General features: G+C 47.9%; 1 protein-coding gene across 2 annotated transcripts in view; it reads left to right on the forward strand.

Annotated features, from left to right (window-relative positions):
• The window catches only part of LOC120536087 (LIM/homeobox protein LMX-1.2), a 194,110-nt gene extending 180,735 nt beyond the window's left edge, over nt 1-13,375 (forward strand). For both annotated transcript variants that reach the window (XM_039764456.1, XM_039764457.1), the window contains 2 exons: nt 10,045-10,206; nt 11,910-13,375. In XM_039764456.1, the coding sequence (XP_039620390.1) occupies nt 10,045-10,206; nt 11,910-12,067 (320 nt within the window). In that variant the 3' untranslated portion in view covers nt 12,068-13,375. The remainder of the gene's footprint in view (nt 1-10,044; nt 10,207-11,909) is intronic.
• The last annotated feature ends 5,149 nt before the right edge of the window (nt 13,376-18,524 follow it).

An 18,524-nucleotide genomic window follows, 5' to 3' on the forward strand; every position in this document is an offset into this window, starting at 1 on the left:
CATCCATCCATCCAGCTATATCCTAACTACAGGGTCACGGGGGTCTGGTGGAGCCAATCCCAGCAAACACAGGGCGCAAGGCAGGAAACAAACCCTGGGCAGGGCGCCAGCCCACCACAGGGCACACACACACACACACACGCAGACGCGGGGAGAACGTGCAAACTCCACACAGGGAGGACCCGGGAAGTTAACTTTACTGCGAGGCAGCAGCACTACACACTGTGCCACCATGCCACCCCATACATGAATATAGTTAAACAATTTTATTTTTTCCTTTCAGTCATTTCTTAACCTACTTATCTTCAACAAAAAAAAACCCAAGTGTGACGACTGACTCTGCTGCCCACCCAAGAAGCTGCGCCCCGTCCAGTCCTCACAATATGTGTGTCCCGGAAGGTGTCGTCAGATGCTGGCCTGACAAATATGGAGGACAAGGCTCCTATGGTTCACGGCAACCAGGATGGCCAGTGCACCTGACCTGCATGTCTTTGGACTGTGGGAGGAAACCCACGCAGACACGGGGAGGACATGCAAACTCCACGCAGGGAGGCAAACCTAACTGTGAGGCAGCAGCGCTACCTACTGCGCCACCGTGCCGCCCTACACTAAAACATACAGTATTAACTCTTTTAGGGCGGATTTGTTTTTTGTTTCTTTTCCCCCCAAGGCTGAATATTTTTCCAAAAAGCAATGGTTTGACACATCAAATCAACAAAATATATTTATTTTTGATAATAAATGTTACTGTCTAGCATGTCGTATGAGCCTGCATACTATGTGACCTCACATACATGTTACAAAGCAAAGTATGATGAGGCCGCACAGCCCTTTATCTTGTCTTCTGTTATGGGTTTACACTTTGAAAAATGAGAATGCGCTGCAAGCGCACCCCGCGATTCGAAAAATTGCTCTGCCTACCCGTTTGTCTCGTCCGACAGTAGCTGAAAGGCAGCCTCAGAAGAGAACAGCCTGAAGTAGTCCAGCGGCTGGTAATCCGTCGTCTCCGACAGCAAGCCATGTCGTCTTGTGAAGTCCGGTAGCCAGGTTGGCTCCCACGGATCAATGTCTGGGTATTCCTCCCGTAGGTGCGTCAGCTGTGCGAATGCGCTCAGCTAGCAGTCGATCAGCTGGGGTGGCATCGGCTGGGGTCCGATCAGCTGATGCCACTTCCTCGCTCTCCTGCTCGATCGCCTGATCACTCTCAACAAAATCAGATTCCGAAAAGTCAGAGTCCGACTCGGCGATAATGCGCAAAGTATCGTCTGCGGAGTATTTTGTTTTCTGCACTCGCTTCGCTCCCTTGAGAGATGTCAATGCCATCTTGCAGGGATTAGATGCCAACTCAATGAGTCTGACATTCCTCCAAGCAAAGAGGGACTACCTTTAATGTGACGCTGAGTTTTGTCACCGTTTTTAGCTGATTATCGCCCTCAGCCCCTCCCGTCGACAAAACTCGAAAATATAAAATGAAACCTGCAAAATGACAAAATAAGCTATATTTGCATCAAAGGTCTACAAGAAAAAATAACTGAATTGAATCGGAATATGTGAAATTGGAAATTTCAACACAGGATATTACAATTTGCATTTAGTCGGAATCAGAGTTGGTACAATGCTGGAACCGCAATGTCCACTTAGTATAAAATGTAAAATGTGAGGCAACATAATGAAAAAGAGAACTGTTGAGAACAGAGATAATATTACATTATTTTTATTAATATTTTTATTATTATTGCCACGTTTATATTAACTTCACCTGTTTGCTGTCTGGGGTGGCACGGTGGCGCAGTGGGTAGCGCTGCTGCCTCGCAGTTAGGAGACCCGTCTGTGGAGTTTGCATGTTCTCCCCGTGTCTGCGTGGATTTCCTCCCACAATCAATCAATCAATCATTCAATCAACATTTATTTATATAGCACATATTCATACAAAAAAAATGTAGCTCAAAGTGCTTTACAAAATGAATAGAGAAATAGAAGACACAATAAAAGATAAACAGAAGTCAACATTAATTAACATAGAATAAGAGTAAGGTCCGATGGCCAGGGTGGACAGAACAAACAAAAAAAAAACTCCAAAGGCTGGAGAAAAAAATAAAATCTGTAGGGGTTCCAGACCACGAGACCGCCCAGTCCCCTCCGGGCAAAGTAACCCACAGTCCAAAGACATGCAGGTTAGGTGCATTGGGGGTCCTAAATTGTCCCGAGTGTGGCCAGCATCTGACGACACCTTCCGGGACACACATATTGTGAGGACTGGACGGGGCGCAGCTTCTTGGGTGGGCAGCAGAGTCAGTCGTCACACTTGGGTTTTTTTTGTTGAAGATAAGTAGGTTAAGAAATGACTAAAAGGAAAAAATAAAATTGTTTAACTATATTCATGTATGGGGTGGCATGGTGGCACAGTGTGTAGCGCTGCTGCCTCGCAGTAAAGTTCACTTCCCGGGTCCTCCCTGCGTGTGTGTGTGTGTTTGTGCCCTGCGGTGGGCTGGCGCCCTGCCCGGAGTTTGTTTCCTGCCTTAGCGCCCTGTGTTGGCTGGGATTGGCTCCAGCAGACCCCCGTGACCCTGTAGTTGGGATATAGCGGGGTGGATAATAGATGGATGGATGTTTGTTGTCTGGTACAAATCTTGTAATCGATATTTAACCCACTTCCTATTGTCCAAATGACAGTTGCACACTTACTCACTTCCAGTGACAATACATGAATCAATAATCAGTTTCAGTAATTGATCAATTAATTAATGTTAATTAAGACATTAAATTTTCATTTGAAGAATAGTTCAAGATTTCCCCAATAGATGGCGCTAGTAACAGATAGAAATATTAAAGGAAGTGTTAAAATATCGATTACAAAATTATACTTAAACAAACCCAAGACTAAAAAGTTGGAAATAATATATGTATACTGTATTTATATATAAATACTTTTTAAAAACCATGCTTATATTAAGTTAAAAAGTGTACTAAAAAGTTAAAAATAAGTCTCTCATACATCACTCGTAAAATAAAAGCGTGGGCGCTGTGAACGCGGCCCGGACACAGACAGGCAGACATGTTGTAATCCACCAAGTTTCAAGTGCACACAAACCCCAAACACAGTCCTGGCCACACAATGCCTTTCTTCTTCTTCTTCTTCTTCTTCGGGCCGCCTCCACACTCTCTCCTCCTTCCACCCGACTCCAGCCCCGAATGAAGGGAGGCGGCCCCTTTTATTTCACCCCGGATGAGCTCCAGGTGTTTCCCGGCACTCCTCCCTGGACATGCCCCAGTGTGGCGGAAGCTCTCCGGGTGTCCCTTCTTCTCTTCCCCCCAGCACTTCCTGGTGTGGCGGAAGTGCTGAGGTCCAGGGTCCCCAAGGCATTGGGGCGCCCTCCGGCGGTGACCACGGGTCCCTACAGGGTTGGGCTTCCAAGCCCCCTACCCATGGCCCCCAAAGCAACCAGGATGGTGGCCCCCACGTGATCCAGGGTGGGCATAGACCCTCCTCCGGTCCCTCAAGGCGTCCCGGCCGGGTCGTTGCCCCTGGCATCCCTGACAGCGCCTTTCATCAATCAACATTCAAAAGACACTTCTTAAAATCTTAGCCAAAGCGCCCACCTCTTATTTGGAGGGTGATGTATGAGAGACTTATTTTTAACTTTTTAGTACACTTTTTAACTTAATATAAGCGTGGTTTTTAAAAAGTGTTTTTTATATATAGATATTATTTTTAGGGTGGCACGGTGGGTAGCACTGCTGCCTTACAGTTAGGAGACCTGCGTTCGCTTCCCGGGTCCTCCCTGTGTGGGGTTTGCATGTTCTCCCCGTGTCTTCGTGGGTTTCCTCCCACAGTCCAAAGACATGCAGGTCAGGTGGACTGGCGATCCTAAATTGTCCTGAGTGGGTTTGTGTGTGTGTGTGTGTGTGTGTGCCCTGAGGTGGGCTGGCACCCTGCCTTGCGCCCTGGGATTGGCTCCGGCAGACCCCCATGACCTTGTAGTTAGGATGTAGCAGGTTGGATGGATGGATGGACATTATTTTTAATACCCAAGCACCCACACACATTTACAAACAGGTGGAGGTCCGTTGTCTTGCCAATGGAATAACATGAGGCAACATAGAAGGCTTTGCAGAGTCAGAAGGTCGACTTCTGTTCTCAAGATGGAGGGCCGTCGTCAGTTGTTCCTGTGTACGAAAGCAATTCGTGACGGGATAAAATATGAAGGTGATAGATGTGAACTATTGCTGGGCACAGGGACATATTTCTAAATTATTCATCAGCCGAAAGCCGGCAAGTTCTGCAGGAGAGGAAAGAAGGAACAGAGAGAATGAGCACGTCAGCTCGGTGGGTGGAAAGTTAATTGCTACCATCTTTGGGAGATAAACTGCCTTTAGTTACAGCATGTGAAGTGAAGCCACGCAGCTATTTGACTTTTAGCAGATGGGATCATTCAATCAACATGAAAGTCTGAGGAGCTTTAATAGTTTCATCTTATTTTTCGACACTGATCGTTTAGTCCAAACATTCAGTCCACCTTTTATGTGGCGCCTTTTCTCAGCCCCCATTCTATCGTGTTTAACTTCGACAGCAGCCACTGTGGTGTAGTGGTTACGGTGTTGGACTTCAGACCCTGAGGTTGTGGGTTCAAGTCCTGCTACTGACCCTGAGGAACTCGCTCCACCTGCCTGTGCTCCAGGAGTGTTGTAAGTTGCTTTAAAGACGTCAGCCAAATATGTAGATGGGCTCTCTTTTTCGTTTGCTTGTGTAGCGGAGCTCAGGTGGACTAAGTGGGGTGAGAGAAAGACCCCCCCGATTGTCTCTTGAGAAGATGAAGTCCTCTCTTGGCTCAATTGGCTCCGTATACTTGCATCCCAAATGCCCAGTAAGAGCCATTTGTGAACAGAAGAAAGGCTCGTCTCACTAGAAACGTATTGTCACATATTGTCAGGTAGGGACACGGCGCAGAATTTGAACTCACGGGGCCTGGATTCGATTAGGAGCCTAGTCGCTGCCTCTTTGAGATTTGTACGTTCTCCACGTCGGTCACAGGGGATTTCTCTCAAAGACTTACAGGTTGAGTTAACTGGAGATTCGGAATTCTCCTTGAATGGCTGACGATACGGGCGTGATTATGCATTTTAATAATCTCATCCAGGGTTAGGTCCTGCAGTTGGCCCGATGTTGTCATCATCATCTCTGCCTCGGCTTCAGGAAACGCGTGGGTTTATTTCGGTCTCGATTGCTTTGTTCAACACTTCATAGCAGGATTCGGCCACAGTGGTCTTTAAAGCTGTGTGACAGGCCTTTCACCCTAAAGCATGCTTTATCCAGTTAAAAGCGATTGTTTGTAAAGCTTTTGTGCCACCATTTCGCAGTAGAAGTGCCATACAGTATGATAAAAGGATATGCTGTATTCATTTTTGTCATACATTGATAAATTGTGCAGGGTGTCATTTGAAGATTTGTGTCGTGTCATCGCTGAGGGATTTACAGCAACACTTCACACAATATCCATCCATCCGTTATCCAACCCGCTATACCCTAACTACAGGGTCACGGGGGTCTGCTGGAGCCAATCCCAGCCAACACAGGGCGCAAGGCAGAAAACAAACTCCGAGCAGGGCACACACACACACACCAATACACCTAACCTGCATGCCTTTGGACTGTGGAAGGAACACCACGCAGACAACATGCAAACTCCATGCAGGGAGGACCCGGGAAGTGAACCCAGATGGGTCTCCTAACTGCAAGGCAGCAGCGCTACCCACTGCGCCACCGTGCCGCCCTAATGGCAAATTCAAAAAAACAGAGCAAAATGGTTCAAAAAACACTCACCACTCCCTAGCGCATTCGAATGAACCGCCAGGAATTGTGGGGAACCATTCGCCTTTATAGGGCTGTGGGCAGCCCTTGGCAGTGATGGGCAGGCACATAATAAAGGCATTGATAGAAGAAGCACAATGAGACCTGACCAAGACGGGAAGCAGGTTAGGAGCACACGCTGCATTGCCACACACACCACCAACTCAGGATCCCAGATTAGGACCCAAGTGCAGCCAGCTTCACACAATATGGCATCAGGTAACAATTAAAATGAGCACTAATCTTAAATGTAGGACAGGACGATGGCTCAAGTGGGCAATGCTGCCAGCTCATAGATGAAGCATTCTGGGTTCAAACCCCATGCCTGTGTAGTCCCACATCTCCAGAGAAGTTCTGGTTAGGATGCTTGTCAATTCCAATTCAACCTTCAGCTGGCAATGTGCCTGGCTGGCACCTTGTGCAGGGCAGTTTTCTTCCTTGTGCCCAGTGCTACCAGGGAAGGCTCCGGCCTCACAAACCTGCTATTGGATTAAGCACGTTTAATAATATTACATTACATTAAATCCTGAATAGGGCATCATGGCGGTGCAATTGTAGCGCTGCTGCGTCCCAGTAACGAGGCCAGGCTTCTCATCCCGGGTCCTGCCTGCATGTTCTCCCAGTGTCTGTGTGGGTTTGCTCCACTTTAGTCCCACCGCACAAAGACATGCAGGGTAGGTGGATTCTTGATATTAAACAGGCCCGTGTGTGTCTGCGTGTTTGCTTTGAGATAGACTGGCATCCTGTCCAGGGTTTGTTCCCTTCTTGCCCCCTATGCCAGCCGAGATAGGCTCCGGCACTCCCCGCAGCCCTCTTCAGGACTAAGCAGGTTAGAAAATGACTGACTAGAAATGAATCCTGAATGCTCTGTTGTTCTTCAAACATACTTTGCATAAAGAAGCACTTGGTCCTGTCCTCTGTGCCACCGTCTCCTGCCCATGTAACAAAGCTGGTCTCATTAACATCCAGTGGACCTTCCGTTTGACTCTCGCTGATATCCGTCTGTCACAAATCACTCCTGACACTCTTCTCCACCCACTCTACTCTGCCTGCACCTCTCTTCCACAATCCGCGTCACTCTGACATTAAATTATAATACACTGCTCACAAAAATGAAAGGAACGCTTTAAAGAAACACATTAGATACATCAGATCTCAATATGAAGTTGAATATCTATACAAATAACGACAGGGCAATGTCTTAGGAACAAAAGGATGCCAAGTCTTCTAATGGAAATCAAAGTTTTCTGCCTACAGAGGGCTCAATTGTGTAGACACCCTAAAATCAGAGTAAAATGAAGATGTGGCAGGCTAGTCCATTTTTTCAAAAACTTAATTTCTGCTACTCAAAATGCTTTTCAGTATCTTGTGTGGCCCCCACGAGCTTGTATGCGTGCTTGACAACGTCGGGGCATGCTCCTAATGAGACGACGGATGGTGTCTTGTGGCATTTCCTCCCAGATCTGTATGAGGGCATCCCTGAGCTGTTGTACAGTCTGAGGAGCAACCTGGCGGCACCTAATGGACCGAAACATAATGTCCCACAGATGTTCTATTGGGTTTAAGTCAGGGGATCGTGAAGGCCATTCAATTGTTTCAATTCCTTCATCCTCCAGGTACTGCCTGCATACTCTTGCCACATGAGGCCGGGCATTAGGAGGAAACCAGGACCTACTGCACCAGTGTAGGGTCTGACAATGGGTCCAAGGATTTCATCCTGATACCTAATGGCAGTCAAGATGCCGTTGTCTAGCCTGTAGAGGTCTGTGAGTCGCTCCATGGATATGCCTCCAAGATCATCACTGACCCACCACCAAACCAGTCATGCTAAACGATGTTACAGGCAGCATAATATTCTCCACGGCTTCTCCTGACCCTTTCACGTCTTTCACATATACTCAGGGTGAACCTGCTCTCATCTGTGAAAAGCACAGGACGCCAGTGGTGGACCTGCCAATTCTGGTATTCTATGGCAAATGCCAATTGAGCTCCACTGCGCTGGGTTGTGAGCACAGGGCCCAGTAGACATTTGGGCACTCAGGCAACCCTCATGAAGTCTTTCTGGTTGTTTGGTCAGAGACATTCACACCAGTGGCCTGCTGGAGGTCATTTTGTAGGGCTCTGGCAGTGCTCATCCTGTTCCTCCTTGCCCAAAGGAGCAGATACTGGTCCTGCTGATGGGTTATGGACCTTCTATGGCCCTCTCCAGCTCTCCTAGAGTAACTGCTTGTCTCCTAGAATCTCCTCCATGCCCTTGAGACTGTGCAGGGAGACACAGCAAACCTTCTGGCAATGACACGTATTGATGTGCCATCCTGGAGAAGTTGGACTACCTGTGCAACCTCTGTAGGGTCCAGGTATCGCCTCATGCTACCAGTAGTGACACTGACTGTAGCCAAATGCAAAACTAGTGAAGAAACAGTCAGAAAAGATGAGGAGGGAAAAATGTCAGTGGCCTCCACCTGTTAAACCATTCATTCCTGTTTTGGGGTCATCTCATTGTTGCCCTCTAGTGCATCTGTTGTTAATTTCATTAACACCACAGCAGCTGAAACTGATTAACAACCCCCTCTGCTACTTAACTGACCAGATTAATATCCCATAAGTTTCATTGACTTGATGCTATACTCTGATTAAAAAGTGTTCCTTTAATTCTTTTGAGCAGTATATTTATTTCATTAATGTAAAAACGTATTACTACACCAGAACACAAAAATGGATCTCTCAAAAAACCTTAACAAAAGGCTTTGCTTTTCCCATCATTTTTACACTACCTTGAACGTCCATCCATTATCCACCGCTTTTCCGAGGTCAGGTCGAGGGGCCAGCAGCCTAAGCAGGGAAGCCCAGACCCCCCTCTCCCCGGCCACCTCCTCCAGCTCCTCTGAGAGGACCCCGAGGTGTTCCCAGGCCAGCCGGGAGATATCATCCCTCCAGCGTGTCCTGGGTCTGCCCCGTGGCCTTCTCCCATTCTCCCAGTGGGGCTTGCCTGGAACCTATGGAGGCGTCCAGGGGGGCATCCTGACCAGATGCCTGAACCACCTCAACTGACTCCTCTCAATGCCGGAGGAGCAGCGAGTCTCTCCCGGATAACTGAACTCCTCACCCTATCTCTAAGGGAAGGTCCAGCCACCCTGGAGAGAAAACTCATTTCGGCCGCTTGTATCCGCGATCAGCACCCAAAGCTCGTGGCCACAGGTGAGGGTAGGAACGTAGATCGGCCGGTGAATGGACAGCCTCGCCTTTTGGTTCAGCTCTCTCTTCACCACGACGGACCGTTGCAGGGCCCGCATTACTGCGTCTGTCGACCTCCCGCTCCATTCTTCCCTCACTCGTGAACAAGACCCCGAGATACTTGAACTCCTCCACGTGAGGCAGTAATGTGTTCCCCACCCGGAGAGAGCATTCCACCCTTTTCCGGCTGAGAACCATGGCCTCGGATTTAGAGGTGCTGACTCTCCTCACGGTCCTGCGAACCGCTCCAGTGAGAGCTGGAGGTCGCTGTCCGATGAAGCCAACAGAGTCACGTCATCCGCAAAGAGGCAGAGACGAGATTCTGAGGTCACCGATCAAGACCCCCTCCGCTCCCTGGCTGCGCCTAGAAATTCTGTCCATAAAACGTATGAACACAATCGGTGACAAAGGGCAGCCCTGGCAGAGTCCAACCTCAACAGGAAACGAGTCCGACTGACTACCGGCAATGCAGACTAAACTCCTGCTCCTCCTGTACGGGGACTGAGTGCCTCGTACCTCGTACTCTTGGAGGACACCCCACAGGATGCTTCGAGGGACGCGGTCGAATGCCTTCTCTAAATCCACAAAACACATGTGGACTGAATCCCTTGAAGGTATTTTGATGGATTTGGGCTAAACTTTATTTTCCTCCAGGGCTACGCCGGGTATTTCAGCTGCTTAGTGTCAAATAAAGACTGATTAGTCAAATCTGTGCAGCAGAACGCGTTTCGAACGACCGCTGATCAGTTGTTTGTCTGACCACCAACGTTCACTGGCCTCATTCCTGTGAGTTCTTTCCTTCTCTCTTTCTGTGAAGACCTTCTTGGCCATCCCTCCGGCAGGAGAGCATCACTATCTGCTGTCCGCAAGTTCTTATCCTCCCTAACCCGGAGTCTGCGTCTCTGTCGCAAGTGTCGCGTGTTTTACCATGCGCATGATGTCTTGTTTTTTTACCATTGCAGAGGTCATGTCAAGTCGAATGGAGGGCATGATGAACTCCTACACACCACTGGCTCCACCCCAGCAACAGCTTGTGGTCATGGACCAGAACGGCTACAGCACCGATCCCTTCCAGCAGGGCCTCACTCCGCCACAGATGCCCGGCGACCACATGAATCCATATGGTAAGCATCTTCTTTAAGGCAACGTGTGTATTTACCGTACTGGGGTGGTTACCAGTGACACGGCACTCAATATCTCTTGCCACTTGAACACAATGACGTCTCCTCCCCATGGTGCACACGTGCCAGGCAGTGCGAACGTCAAATCAGTTCAGCATGTATGTCCATGCCGGCGCCAGGCTATTCCAGAAAGGCTTTTCTTCTCCCACAGCTGCACATAAGGGGCTTTCCAGAAATGAACTCTGAGCCTCTGCTTCCTTTCCAGTGTGAGTCTGCCCACTGCTGGGTGGGGCGGGGCCTTGGCACAAGATGGGATTGGGTATCCCTTTTTGTTTCAAGCTTCATTTCAGTCCTGTGCCCGTCTCAGAGTTTACTGCGACTTTAGTGAATGTGGCCATCTCCATTAATACTTCAGAAGGTGTTGAGTGGGAGCGACATACAGTGGGTATAAAAAAAAAAAAAGTCTACCCACCCCTGGCAAAATCACAGATTTCATGTGCTAAAAAATGAAACCAAGAGAAATCCTGTCAGAACGTATTCCACCTTTATTGCAAAATTGAAATCCACACAACGAACGTCTGAACTTGGCAGTTTTTGCCACGTCCTCCAGATCTGTGAAATTACGAGGGCATCTCCTGTGCACAGCTCTCGTCAGGTCAGCCCGCAGATCTGGGAGACGGTCTGGCTGGGCCATTCCAGGACATTGGTCCTCCTTTGGTGAAGCCATTGCTATGCTGATGTGTGGTTGGGGTCGTCGTCATACTGAAAGGTGAAGTTCTTCTTCATCTTCAGCTTCCTAGCAGATGTTTGAAGGTTTTGTTTTATCTTTATGTATTATATAGTGCCTTTCATATCTATCTATCTATCTATCTATCTATCTATCTATCTATCTATCTCTCTCTCTCTCTCTCTCTCTCTCTATCTATCTATATATAGTGTATTCATATCTATCTATCTATCTATCTATCTATCTATCTATCTATCTATCTATCTATCTATCTATTATATAGTGCCTTTCATATCTATCTATCTATCTATCTATCTATCTATCTATCTATCTATCTATCTATTATATAGTGCCTTTCATATCTATCTATCTATCTATCTATCTATCTATCTATCTATCTATCTATCTATTATATAGTGCCTTTCATATCTATCTATCTATCTATCTATCTATCTATCTATCTATCTATCATATAGTGCCCTTCATATCTATCTATCTATCTATCTATCTATCTATCTATCTATCTATCTATCTATCTATCCCTCCTCTGCACATGTCCAAACCAACGCCATCTCGCCTCTCTGACTTTGTCTCCCGCCCGTCCCACCTGAGCTGACCCTCTAATGTCCTCATTTCTAATCCTGTCCATCTTTGTCACCCCCAATGCAAATCTTAACATCTTTAGCTCCAGTTGTAGACAAATGACAAGAAGTCTAAATCCAGTGCCCACTGGTATTTGATCCCCCCACCCTCCGGTGTCCTGCTCCCGACTGCTTTGAAGGAGTTGGGGCTCACATGTGCTGTAGGATGCGTGATCCACCGTGAATGTTAGAGGATGGGGTGTGCCATGTTTTACGGGTTCTCAGCTCCAAAAGCAATTTCTTTAAATGGATGTCAGCCCAGAAAATTTGGAAGAAAAAGTACAAGAGAAAAAAAACAAAAGTCTGCATGGCTAATTCTGTCCAATCTTTCCTTGTAGGCAACGACTCCATCTTCCACGACATCGACAGCGACACTTCCCTCACTAGCCTGAGCGACTGCTTCCTCACCTCGTCCGAAGTGAGTTCCATGCAGGCCAGGGCAGGCAATCCCATCGACCGCCTCTACTCCATGCAGAGCTCCTATTTTGCATCCTGAGAAACAGAGAACATGGAGAAGTAGGCGCGTAGGGAAGAGACTGAACGGCTTCACGGCCCAGCAGCGCAGATGATATACAGCCATATTATTTCCACCTTTTTTGCCTCCGGCGACATGGCTCCCCCCAAGAAGAGGGCATTAGCGGGCTGGACAGTGAGCCGCGTTGGCGACGGAGAAGCGGGAGCGTCGGCCAATCCCAAAGGAGAGCTGCTCCTGGCAGACCTCACATCTGTATATTTGTATAGACGAGAAATGAGAAGAGTGTGCTGCTGAGGGCAGAGCTTGCCGGCCGACATCTTGACCAAATACTGCAGAACGACCCGTTTGGTGGAATTGGACACGTTGCATGATACCACTTTTAAGAAATATGCTCTTGTGAAATAATGTTGAGTTGTACATTGTGGTGTTTGGACTTAATACGCTTTTTTTCGTTTTCCTTCTTTTGTTTTTAAAATCCACTTTGAAATTTTAGATCAGTTTGTTAGCTTTAGCCCTTACAAGTGTACGGTATTTAAGGCAAACGATGAGAAAAAATGAAAAAAAAAAGAACGATTTTTTTTTTTTTTTAAAGTATATATTCTTTCGGAGGTCATACGTTTGAAAAATATAAGAAAAAAGTTCCAAAAAGAAGCGACTGCATGTTCAGACTGGCATCTTTCTATTTATCTCGCTGTGAAGCAATGGCGACAGGTGCTACAAAATGGAAAAGCTTTATTTAACGGTAGACGGCGTCCCGGCGTAGAGTAGCGAGTCCCTTTCACTTGTGCGTCTTTAATAAGCCGACGGCGAATCCCGAGTCGCTTTTTGGATTTTCTATTTCCCCGAAGCTGTAAACATGCGTACCTTTGCTATTTATTTGTTCACGAGTTCACTTGCAACTTTTCTAAAATGCTCAAAAAAGGAGAAGATGTTTTGCTAAACTACCAAAGTTTCATTGGTACCATAAATAAGCTTTTTTGAAGTCGGACTTTTTCAATTTTTTTTTTTTTTTGTTTTCCATTGTGCGCCTCCTGAGATGAAATTCTAAAATACCAGAAAGACGCGTCGTATTTTAAAACCAACAAATAAGGCGAGCGGATGACGGCGGAGGCTTCGGGGTGGGGGGGTGCACTTAGTAGACGGGTGCTCGGGGCGCCCCATGCTGACTATGAGATTATTCCTCATGAATTTTTGTTCCAGTGTTACCACAGGGTGATGAAAAAAAAAAAAAAAAAAAAAGGATGTTGACAGGAACTCAGGTTGTACTCTTATTTGTAAAGAATATTTAAACAAAAAAACGAATAAACCTCCTCCAGTGGCTCCCTGACAGCGCGACTTGTGTGTGCTTTTCTTAGACGTCATCCTTGGGTTTGCCCACCGGGACCTCATCAGCTGTGGGCTGGCTGGAAATTAAAAAAAAAAAAGGAATGAAATCAGATCACGTGACCCCGGGGACACCACATGGAGCCCTGTTGTCACGTCAGTCAGCATCAAAATGAACCAGAAAGACGACACAGGAGTGGCGGCTCTGAGGCTAAGGATCTGCGCTGGCATCCCGAAGGCTGCCGGTTCGAATCCTCGTCACTGCCAAAAGAGATCCTACTCTGCTGGGCCCTTGAGCAAGACCCCTTAACCTGCTGCAGGGGGGCTCGCTGTACAATGACTGACCCTGCGCTCTGAGCCCAAGGGGCATGCGAAAAATAACAAATTCCTAATACAAGAAATTGAATAAAAGACTTGCCAGTCCCAGTGGAGCACTAGTATCTGGACCCAGTTTGAGTGGGGTGCAAGTTTCTGGTCCCAGTTCCAGGGAAGCACTACTTTATGTTCACAATCCCAGTGGGTTGCTAGTTTCTGATCCCAGTTCCAGTGGAGCGTTACTTTCTGTTCACAATCCCAGTGGGTTGCTAGTTTCTGGTCCCAGTTCCAATGAAGCACTACTTTATGTTCACAATCCCAGTGGGTCGCTAGTTTCTGATCCCAGTTCCAGTGGAGTGTTAGTATCTGGTCCCTTTCTGTTCACAATCCCAGTGGGTCGCTAGTTTCTGGTCCCAGTCCCAGTGGAGCACTAGTATCTGGTCCCTTTACCAGTGGGTTGTTAGTATCTGGTCCCAGTCCCAGTTGCGTTTCTCCACACTCTTCTGCTGAGTGATTCATTGGCTGAAAGTCCTCAGTGTTGCTGTGTCACACTGAGAGTGGACGTGCAGCGTTGGTCATAATGGCACTCAGGTTTGTTTTAGTCCTCTTCCTCCTCTAGGACCTCCGGGGGGTCCAGAGTGTGTAAACTACCCTTTTAAATCAGCCTGTTGTTTCGGTGGGCCTCTCGGGACGTGATGTTACCAGCCCAGCACACCACACTGGCCACCACAAGAGAGTGGGAGAAGATGTGATGATGTCACCACGCACGTTGAACAAACGCAGTCCCCTAAGGGACGAGAGTCTGCTCTGCTCTCGGGGTTCTGAGACCAGCTCAACTTGTCATTGATGTGGACCCTCAAATACTCGGAGGAGAATTAAAACTAAGCCCCCCAAAAAGCATATTGCTTTAGTAGTAAATAAATGGGCTCCAATTAAAAACAATTGTCACTGTGGACCTCCAGGACACTCACAAGGTCAGTGGTATCAAAACCAAGAGCCAGGCCTTTAATGACCTCGTGGGCACGGCCATTGGCACTGGAGAGAGTGTCGACCTCGTCATTGAGAGGTTTACTTACCTCGGCAGTGACATTTGTGTCTCTGGTGACTCTTCCTATGAATGGGGGTCATGAAGTCACCACAAAGGGGTGTGTGACACTCCTGATATCAGCAAAAGGATGAAGGTCCAAGTCTTTAGAGTCCTGCTACTTCCTGTTTGTGAGACATGGACGCTATCCAGTGACCTGAGATGAAGACTGGTTTCTTCAGAGGGTCCTTGGGCACCACTGGGGTGACTTTGTGTTGCTCACGGAGTCCCGAATGAGACACATGATCTGCACTGTGTGGGAGCGTCAGTTACGGCACTACGGCCATGTGGCACGATTACCCGAGGGTGATCCTCATTGTTTGAGGACCCGAGTGGCTGGTCCAGGCCAAGGGGTCGCCCATGTAACACCAGGCTGCTGCAGACAGAGGGTCTGGAGGGTGGGACTGGACTGCGTGTCTGCCCTGGGGATTGCCAACCAGAATCCTGAGCTGTTTCGTCATGTGGTGGGTGTGCCAATGTGCCGTGCCAGTGCAGGCTCCCCAACCTGACCTGACCTGACCTGACCTCCAGGACTGGAGTTGAGTTCCCTTGATATGTGGTGTGCAGCGCCTATAAGAGGCATTGAACCCTGGACTCACGTTTTCACATTTTCTTGTTCTACAACATTGAATCCCAGTGGACTGAATTTGCGTTTTTTGACGCTGATCAAGAGAAGAAGACTCTTAGTGTCAAAGTGAAAGCAGATCTCTGCACGGTGGGCTACGTGAGCGTTGATCAGCGTCAATCCAATGTGATTCAGTTCCTCCAGGTGGCTGAAGACCTTGTGTGGGTCCTGTTATGTGTATGTGCAGTTTTTTCTTTTGTAAAGCGCCCTGAACTGAGCATAAGCTCTCGGCACTGTGACATATTTACAGGTGTAATAAAAACGACATCTTCTTCTTCTCCCTCTTCTTCTTCCTCTTCATCTTTTCCATTTTTGTGTGGAGTTCCATTCTGCTCGGTCCTGCACCTCCTCGCCCCTCAGGCCCTGCTCCTTCTGATCTTCTTTTATTTTATCCATCCACGTACACTTTGGCCTCCCTCGCTTTCTCTTCCCCTTGGACTTCCATTCCCATCACTCTTTTGCCCACATCTTCATTGTCTCTCCTCATCACATCTCCATACCACTTCAGCCTACTTTCCTGTTCTTTCTCTCCCACTTTTATTGTACCCACTCTGATTGTCTCATTTCAACTCCACACTTCTTCTTTGGTGCCCCCTTCACCATCCGTGTCTCAGCTCCATACATCATCGCTGGCCTTATCGCAGTCTTACAAACCGCACCATAAACCTTGGCTTCAATTCTTTGATCACACAACAGTACTAGCAGTACTCGCTAGTCCCCTCAGCACCCCCTGGCAGACCCACAGACCCCAACAGGGCTGAGCCGATGAACTACACTTCCCAGTGTGCCCTGTGGGAAACCGTAAAGGTGACATAATCCAGGGAGGCTGCCATCTAGTGCCTCGGGGAAGATAGTGCCCAAAGCAGACTGCCATCCCCTGTCCTTCCATGGAAGGGGAGTCCCAGCGGGGCAAGGGTCTCAGTTCAAGTCCAGCCAGGATGCCAGTCCCAGTGTGGCACCCCTCACACAGTGACCTGGGCCTGAACTCAGAGAAGAGGACCACACGACGATAACCTCAATTGAACTGAAGGGTCTCTGAAACACTAAGAGGGCAGCCAACATGGAAGGTACCAAACATAACAAGCCCTACTTAAAGTGGCCTAATCCGAGTCAGGATTGCTTAGGGGGTCTTTTCACGATTGCATTTGGAAAAAGGCAGGAATCAGACCCCCGATAAGTCCGACATAGCAGGTGGACAAACGCAACCGAGGGCCTGCGTGACTCCAGTGTGAATGTGGTGCTGTGTGTGCGGTGGTCTGCACGTCATCAAGTCACCTCAGCTTCGACGCCTAAAGCCAGCAGCGCCTTAGATGACTTCTGGTCGCAGGAAATGACAAACGTGACGACTGCCATCGCTGATCTTGTCACCTAAATGGGTCACTTTACACGAGCCTGGAAATCACTGGGGACGTCAGGGTCCTCAAAGGCATGATGACTTTGTGGCACAAGTTGACATTTACAACAAGGGAGTTCATCACTTGTTTTTCTTTGACTGCCAATATTGTGACAATGCCACACGTTTTTTTTTTCTGACTGCCAGTATTGTGACAATGCCACCTGCTTTTTACTGACTGCCAGTATCGTGACAATGTCACTTTTTTTCCTGACTGCCAGTATTGTGACAATGACACTTTTTTTCTGACTCTCAGTATTGTGACAATGGCACTTGCTTTTTTCTGACTGCCAGTATTGTGACAATGCCACCTGCTTTTTACTGACTGCCAGTATCGTGACAATGTCACTTTTTTTCCTGACTGCCAGTATCATGACAATGGCACTTTTTTTTCCTGACTGCCAGTATCATGACAATGGCACTTTTTTCTGACTGCCAGTATTGTGCCCATTAAAAGGCTTTGCAGGTACGGGGGGTTCAGTCCTAATCCTTTTTATTTTGTCTTTGTTCCATTCTGTTGTGTCACATTAAACTGAGACGTCAGACAGACGGCCTTCTCTTCTCTTTGTCCTCTTATTCACTCCTCGTCACTGCATTCTGTGATTTGTACTTTTGGTTGTCACCTCTCGCACACACACAGAGCCCGCCGCTACGACTAAATACAAAATCAAACCTGTTTGTCGGGGAGGCCCGCAGGGTTATGTCAGACTACAGAAGCGCCTGACGGGTCCTGAGCAGGCTACAAGTGGCACACTGATTATCTTGTGATGCCCTGTGATGGGTGGTGAGCTGCCCCCTAGTAGATCTACGGCCCTCTTAGCGTGCTGATCAGGAGGCCTCTTCCCAAAGTGGAGTGTCGACTCGCTGCTCCGCTACGTGTCACGGGGTCATGGAGTTTGCCTCTTGGTTAAGTGGCCACTTGAGATAACAAGAAGTCAACATTCACACGCCCGCCACTCCTTCACCTGCGGGACTGGAAGGGAATGAAGATTAATGACACCTTTGTGATGGCGTCACCCACATGCAGGAACGTTTGGAAACACCTTGAAAAAGAAATCGAACGTGTGTGTCTTTTAGAGAGGTGGAGGGAGGTGGGCACAACACACACACACGGGCATCTCGCAGCTCCTCAAGCCAAGTGACTTTATTGTCATACTGTCCACTGCAGCATAGACCACCACAGTGCAACATCTACACCAACAGTACAAACATAACGGAACTCCGGACCACTGCAAACAAATCAAGAGTACAGTCCACTAAACGCCACGGCAATAAACCCATAAATATGGGAATAAATGAAATTAAATGAGCAGACAGACAGTAACACATTCAAAAGAATTTAGTGATAACAGCAACAGTCAAGGTGGGTGTTCTGTAAACAGAGAGACCACCGAGAGGAGTTGGGGGGCAGCACAGAGTTCAGAGTCGGACAGCCAGAGTTTGGGTTAGATGCTGCAGGACCTTCTACCAGAAGGAAGAGGAGGGAAAAGAAACAGTGGGAGGGACGGCGGTGGTCCGTCACAACGCTTGATAAAGAGTTGGGGGCGCGGGAAGGGGGGGCGCGGATATGAGTCCAATGATCTTTAATTCTGCTGTGTCAGAGTCGTTGTAGTCCCCAAAGCAGACAGCTGCTCAGAACATCCCTGATAGATAGATAGATAGATAGATATGAAAGGCACTATATAATGGATAGATAGAAAGATATGTAAGGCACTATATAGCAGATAGATAGATAGAT

Source organism: Polypterus senegalus, chromosome 9, assembly GCF_016835505.1.
Source record: "Polypterus senegalus isolate Bchr_013 chromosome 9, ASM1683550v1, whole genome shotgun sequence".
In the NCBI taxonomy this organism is placed as follows: Eukaryota; Metazoa; Chordata; class Cladistia; order Polypteriformes; family Polypteridae; genus Polypterus; species Polypterus senegalus.